The sequence below is a fragment of the Anas platyrhynchos genome, chromosome 8 (genome assembly GCF_047663525.1).
Source record: "Anas platyrhynchos isolate ZD024472 breed Pekin duck chromosome 8, IASCAAS_PekinDuck_T2T, whole genome shotgun sequence".
Taxonomy (NCBI): Eukaryota; Metazoa; Chordata; class Aves; order Anseriformes; family Anatidae; genus Anas; species Anas platyrhynchos.
This window is the reverse complement of record NC_092594.1, coordinates 2,864,437-2,872,009: the sequence shown is the minus strand read 5'-3', so window position 1 is coordinate 2,872,009 and position 7,573 is coordinate 2,864,437. Positions and strand designations below refer to the sequence as shown.

Here is a 7,573-nt window from a genome sequence, read left to right as displayed (position 1 = left end):
AATCAGAAAAATAATTCCTCTCTTTAAGCTAATTTATTTTTATCAGGTTTCTCAAAGTCAGTGCGTGCATTCTGAGGGCAGACTTTGCATCATGGCTGCAAAGTGGGTGGGTACCAATTACCCTGCTTGCGTAATGGAAGTTAAGGTTGACACTTAACGATACTTCAGACTTTTAGTTTTGGTAGCTAATACTGAGCTAGTGCTGATTTTTGGAGATGCTGAACATCAACTTTTTCTAACAAAAGCCAGCAACATGAGCAATAAAGATGGAGGCTGCCTGATGTAAATCTAGTGCAGTGCTCATGATGGATTTTTGCTGTGTTTTCAAAAAAAAAATCATGCTTCACTCCACTAAATTAGATATAATGCTAATTTTGTTGTGTTCCAGATGGGAAAGTGGCATATCTGTCTTAATGCTGGTATTACAGGTCTAAAGACAGTGCAGTTGGAGTGGGCTCTCAGGTGTCATAGCAAGATTTGTATCATGGACAGTGCCAAACTGATTCCAGTCTACTTCTGACTATTGTTTTTTTCACACTGATTAACCAAAAATGACTTAAATAGAAAAGCCCGTCTGAACTTTTTAGAAAGAACCTTTGTATCTCCCCAATGAGTTGTAAGTCTCTTAGATTTAAAGTTGCTATCTTTTATAATTTTCCATCTCAGTTCCTTTTGTATAAAGTAGGGTAGGTAATTATCTAAAATACGTTGGCGCAAATTTTGAGGGGTATGACTAACCTTAAGAGGAGTTACTCTTGACATTTTTTAGGGTAGCACAGATCAGAGTATGGAATTAGAGAGTCATTGAGATTGGAAAAGCCCTCTAAGATCATCTAGTCTAACCTTTTACCTAGCACTACCAAGTCCACCGTTAAACCATGCCAGTAAGCACCACATCTACACATTTTTTGAATACCTTCAGGGATGGTGACTCAACTACTACCCTGGCCAGCATGTTCCAATGCTTCACAACCCTTTTGGTGAAGAATTTTTTCCTAAATGTTTTCTTAATTTTCCTGAATATAGCTCAGACTTTCATCAAAAAAGAAAACTTCATCCTGCTATAGAGAAAACCAAAAATGTACAGCTGTGGGATCAAATCTGACAAGAAACAGTAAACTTACTGAGCTTTTTCATGCAGTCTCGAAGCCTGGTTTCTAAACTGAGCACCCGCTGGTGTAGTTCCTCATAGTCATAAGCACCAATCTCTTCTTGAATCCCAGTGAGTACAGTAGACAGATTCCTAATTTCTTCCTTGAACTGGGTGATTAGTTTGGCATCAGTTTTGTATTGTTCCAGAACTGGGATCAGTGGCAGGAGCTCATCCATCTTTTCTTTCAACTCCTGTTAAAGGTAATCAAATGCGTATTAGAGCAGTTTAAAGGAATTAAATCCTCTTATTCCCTGTTATGTAATATTTATGCCTGATTATTAAAATGACTCAAAAATGACTATTGATTTTAGTTAGAGCTATTATTTCAGTGTACTGTGAAAGTCTTAGAAATCTCAGAATTAATGGCAGTAAGCAGTAGACAAAATGTGTGAGATGATAGTTTATTTCTACTGAGGTATATGATTACCTTCCAGTGATCTGAACCAGACCTGTTGAGGGTCTGACTTTCCATCCAGAGGATATAAACCCCCATGGACTGTATCTTCCTGAGAAAAGGCGATTAGACCTGAACACCTGGTGACAGTCAAAAACATCACACCTGATCTATAGTGGGTAAGCTGTTCATTTTTATTTCACTCCTTAGAAATACTGAGTTCATTTTTTCCTAAATATCTGTTGGACCCTGTTTAGTTCTGATCTGGACACAGTGATATATACCTCTTTCTTCTGAAGTGAAAAATCCATGGTTCTTAAACTGTTTTGTACTTGTGGTACTTCTACATCACTAGGTGCCTTTGAACTTCCTCAGGCGTTCTTTGTTCTGGACTGTAGCAAATCATTTTATTGCTATGTGCAATTGGTATTTTGTCACCACTCCTGTTCCTAAATATCAATTAAGGAAAGCAAGGCTCCACTTGGGAATTCTTGGTTGCCCCTTTCTCAGACTTTTGTCATGTACATTGAGAATTTCTCTTTGTAACTTATAAAGACTGCTTATATTTTGTTTTTGTAATAATTCTTTTAAATGCAGTAAACTTAATCTTTACTAAATTAGTCTAGATTGAGGTTATTTTTTTCTTTCTTTTTATTTTTATTTTATTATTATTTTTTTTCTGTAGATAACCTCAATAATCCTTGCAATCAAAAGGTTTTGCTTTATGAAAAGCTTGTAGGTTTGCCCTTGATTTGCATATCTGTTTATATTTTGAGAAAACAGCAGGACTTCTGTGAGCAAATGCCAGAGGCATGAGGAGATGCAAGCCTGGACAAAACAAGAAAAAGGGTGGAAATAGAGACTTGTTAGGCACTAATATTAGGTGATAGTAGAGACTGAGAATGGATGAGGACACACAGGGAGAGGCTATTGAAGAGATTAGAAAATGGAGTCCTGAAGGAATAGATGGAATAGTCAGCAGATTAAAAGGGAAAGCAGAAGAGAACTAAATGGATGCCCAAGCACAAAGAAGAGGTGCAGAAGCAAATGTGGTCATTAGTTAGTATAGTCAATGAGATGCACGGAGATACGTACAGTTTGTTACATCACTCGTATAAATGGATGCAATAAGCATGGTAAAACATTTTCAAAATAAATAACATAATGTCAAACAGAATGCTTTTCTACTGAGGAGATGTGAAAGAAGCTGATAGTCAGGGTTGGCATTAGATTTGCTTGAAGATCTGCCTCTGAGTTTTTACCTCTCAAACGTGTTCTAGAACAGCTTGAGAGTTTTACGTCTCTTCAGTGCTCAGCTCATCCATGCAGTTTTAACAATGGTTTTCATATTGGAATTATTATTTGCTCAAAATAAAGGCCTATATGTGGAGTTGGAAAGAATAGTTTGCATGCAGGTTATCTTAATATCTAGGAAGTGGCATTTTAAATTACAAAGAGATATGTTGTTATAAATGGATTAGAAACCATCAGAAGTTTTCTTTGTATCTTTGGCTCTGTTCTCAAAGGGTCTTCCAATTATAGAATATTAGCAGAATTATTGAGGTGGACAGGAAGAAATGAAGAGTTTTTGTCTACAGTTAAAACTATTTTTTATTTGACTATCCTTATTAAAAATTCATCTTGAGCCTAATATATCTGTAAAAAACAAACAGTTGTGTCTTTCTTGATAACGAGACTAGGTTTTGTGATGTGGAATGCACAAAAAGCCAAAAGTTTATATTTGATTTTGAAATGATGAACTTAGGCTTTGGTTCTAGGGGCAGTAAGCAGTCAAAAATCATGGGTAAATCATGGATGGAAAAACAAAACTCAGCAAGATGATGAGTTTAGGAGAATTAGTGGAGGTAACTTATTCCTGACAGAATTTATGTCAGATGAGGTATCATTTGAGCAAACTGCTGTAACTTTTTTGGGGGGGACCAAATATCTTTTGCCTGGCATGAATGCTGATTTGACAGAAATATGACCATATTCTCAAGTGTGACCTGGATCAAATTTGTTCTATTTGGCTCTCAGAAACATGGAACCATAGCATAAAACATCCCGCTTCAGTAAATGATATAAAGATGTTTTTGGCGTTTTCATGAAAAACAAAACAAAACCAAAACCATAGTGTTTGCTGACGTTCCTAACTTGTTGCTGTGATCCGTGGCACAGGAACTAAATTGTACTGCAAAATGAATGGGTGGTAGGCATATTCTGGTGCTTTGCACCTGCTGGTGTGAGGGGTTTTGTTATATCAAGAAGTTCCTGTGTCTCAGGTAAGATAAAGCACTGGAATTTTAGTAGGCTGAATTTCAGAAAGCCAGCAGCATGTTGTGTGATGTTGACCTTCTAAATTCCTCTATCATTTGATTGGCTGGAAATCTGCTTTATGCTCCTGGCAAACTATCAAACTGAGGTTAAATGTCTGACCAATATAAATGCTGAATATTTAAAAGGTTAGAATACTGCAGGAGTCTGCTACCTTTGACATCACATATCAGACAGTCAAATTTTGATATTTTGTTCAAGAAAAACTATTATGAGGATAAAGAATATATAATGGCATTATAGAAATGTGTTGTAGCAATGAGTGATAAAAGGAAAAATTGCAGAGCTTTACTACCTGAAAATTACTAGAAGAATGTGTTCAGCCTCCTATATGAAGAGTGATGACAAAGAATAATGTTTGGTAGTCAGATCATTAAAGTATTTAATTCCTGATGCTATTAAGTCCAGAATATTCAGTGTCTCTGGAAAATAAATTAGCTATGTAATTGTTTAGGTATGTAACTTTAATGCTGATTAGAAAAGTATGTCCATTTTGTGTTTCATGAAGGGTTTAAATATAAATTTTGTTAATGTAAGCTTTGTAATATATTTTTTAGATTCTACCTTGCTGTCTTGCAACCTGAAATACTGTTTATCAGACTTGATATTTGAAGAACTTAACTATGTTTTTGTAAATTTTTCTCCTTAAAAGTACTTCAAATAGGTGTTTTGTTTTTTTTTTTTTTTCCTCTCAGAATACACAAAGCTGTTTTGTAATCTTTGCAACTCTCCTTCCTCACAAAAAGATTGGCTTGTGTTTTTTTCTTGTCATTAAAATTCCTTAGAAGTCTTTTTTTAATCATACAGATGCGACTGGGAATGATTGCCCTCCTCCCCTATCCCAAACTCAGAATAGCAAACCTTCAGACACGAAATTAGATCTTAATTCTACTGGATAAAAATTACAACAACCTGATTTATTATAGGCTTTCTTCCCTTCAACTGCAGTGAATGTCAGGCAGCAGTAAAAGTGCAGAACTCTCTAGTTACTTGCTATTAATTCCATTGGATCTGCCCATTTATCACTGGAGCTTGAATGAATATAAATTTCTCAGTATGACATGCACAATGATACAGGAAAAACAGGAATCTGTTTCTAGTGACATATCTCCAATATCTTAATAATTAATGGTTACTTCCTAGTACAATTAAATTGAACAGAGCAAAAGATTATTATCATAAAGGAAATCTTATTACGCTTTTCATTTTAATGTTGCTCTTGTATGAACATTTCAAGCTGAGATCTTAGCAGTCCATGCATTGCTGCTTAGTACATCGCTTCCAGCAGGCTTTCAAAGTTATTGTTAAAATAAAACCTACTTGAAAATGCTTTGTCATTAATGTCTTCCGATCATCTTCAATTTGCCGAAACTTGGCCTTCAGCCCTTTCATTTGTGTTTCCATTTTTAAAACATACTGGAAATCCCTCTGAGTCCGTAGATTTAAAACTTCAATAGATTGGGACATATTCTGAACCTGTTAAAGAAGAACACTCTCTAAATGCACTTTTTGTTGCTTTACTTTTTTTTTTTTTTTTTTTCCCTGCTCAGATAGTTAAATGTCAGGCAATAAAATGTACTTATGTCAAGGCTTTAGCTGTGAGCCATTTATACCACAGTATAGGTTTTAAATTCCATAACTGCATGACAGTACAAAAATTGGGGAACAGCGCTAACAGAGGGCTAGCGGGACTGAGATCTTTGAGCCACAGAGTATTTGGATAGTTTCTTTGAGGTAGAGAGGGGGATCCTTTCAGCACCATTTTCAATGGGCTGGAAAAATGCTGTTAATTGTTAGAGGCTACTTTGTCTTTTGTAGTAGATGCTGCCTGTTCTTCAGGATGCTCCATGCACCATGTGTTTCCTCCTCCACTTGAGGAACAGGACTAAGATTAGGAGAAAATTTCTGGGCTGTTACGAAGAGTGTGATTTTCATACCTAGTAGGCATTGGTATAATAATTCACTATAAGGAATACATGAGACTGTCCAGAGATAAGCTGGGATGGGGCCATCATTAAATTGGGATTTGCTTGTGGTTTTACAAGTATAAAATTAGAAACTTCAGCCAATTGTTTTAATAGTAGAAAATCATTTTTTATAGATAAGTGACTGTTCAGGAAACTGTAGTACTGCAAGTGACCTCATTTAGCACTTTCACTAAAATGAGGCAAGGACTTTTCATCTGGAGTTAATTATATATCTATATAATATATATGGATATATATATCTATATATAGATAATTATAATTATCTAGCAGTGCCTATTATAAAAGCAATGTTTTTCCCAGTCATAAACATGACACATTTTGCAAATGCAGTTATTATTTGACAGTAAGTGTTCCGTCCACTAAAACGGGAAAAAAGTGGACTATGAAAAAAAAAAAAAAGAATATTAAGTGCTGTATTGAAGTTTTGTCTCAAAAAAAAAAATTGACCTTCCTAATAAACCACAAAAGTAGCAGTACTCCTGTTGTCTGCAAGAGCATGTAAAATTTAAACTAATATTTGTATTTGAAATTAATATGTTGTAACCTACAGACTGCGGGGATTCAGAAAAATATATACTTAAAATAGTACAAATCAGCTTTTGGACGGTTACCATTGGCAGTTCCTAGAAGTATTTTTAAGTGAAAAAGTAACGTTTTTATTTCTTCTTTGCTTTCCAACTGTTGAGCAAGCAAGTAGTTCTTCGGTTTTGTGGTGACACACATGGTCCACAGGTCTGTAGGTATTTTTGTTGACACACAAAGCCACAGGTTTTTCTCTGTGACTTCATTTTGTACCTGTTCTCAAGCTGCATCTGCTGAGTACCATGAAATCTGTAGGAATGGTGAGTAAGAGGGCAGGCTTGTTGTTAAAGATGAAAAACATTAATTAGGCTTAAAAATTACTGGCTGTTTGGCGGTCATAGCTAACACGTTTACTGAATTAGGTCTTATCCTGAATTTTGATCGTTCCTACCTCCTGTCATAGATGGTAAGTGGAAAGCCAACTAATTGAGTTTGGCTGGGATTTTTATCAGTTTTGGAACAATATGAAGGTGGTGTGAACCCCATTCTAGGAGACTCTACCCTCACCAACGTATTTAGCTTGGAAAAATTCTGATGTTTTATTTCCTTGGGACCCTGAGATGGAAAAATAGCTCATTAAAACCTGTTAATATATTCTGTGGAGGAGAGGGCAAGGAGAAATAACTGAAGATGGGTATCAGGAGCAAACATGACTGCCTGTCCTCCCATCTCCTTTACATTTCTACTTTCTACATTTCTACTTTTCTCCTTTACATTTTACATAAGTTGAAAAACTTTCTTCTGAGAAAGGGATTGTTTTTGGGAAGTTTCTAAAACTACTTAGTTACATGTCATGCTATGGACTCTGTCAAAAACTGAAATTAAGTCCCTCCTGAAGTTCATGGAGGTTTATGAAGGGAACATCTGCTGGATTTAGCATTGGAGTGATTTTTCTATAGCTGAAAAAATACTGAAAATTGTATGCTGAAAAATGCATTTTTTTGGGGGGGGTCTACATTTTATGTTGCTTTCTGCTGTTGCTGTTCAAATGCTCTGTCTCAGTCCCTCAGGGTATGAACTACTAGCTGTTACACAGTAACTATAAACTTGGTTACCTACACAGGGAATGCAGAATAATAGTTTGTGTTTTCATGGTTGCAGTGTTTTTTTCGGTTCATACAA

The 7,573-nt window shown here is 35.6% G+C and overlaps 1 protein-coding gene across 3 annotated transcripts in view; it reads right to left on the bottom strand.

The window, feature by feature from the left end:
• Window positions 1-481: 481 nt before the first annotated feature.
• The window catches only part of LOC140003080 (noelin-3-like), a 47,591-nt gene continuing 40,499 nt past the window's right edge, over window positions 482-7,573 (bottom strand). The window contains exons 3-4 of one of the 3 annotated variants that reach the window (XM_072041850.1): window positions 5,202-5,357; window positions 560-1,344 (exon numbers count right to left, since the gene is read on the bottom strand). In XM_072041850.1, coding sequence (XP_071897951.1) covers window positions 1,096-1,344; window positions 5,202-5,357 — 405 coding nt within the window. In that variant the 3' untranslated portion in view covers window positions 560-1,095. Of the gene's footprint in view, window positions 1,345-5,201; window positions 5,358-7,573 lie in introns of all 3 variants that reach the window. The other 2 variants (XM_072041851.1, XM_072041852.1) reach the window with 2 other exon arrangements.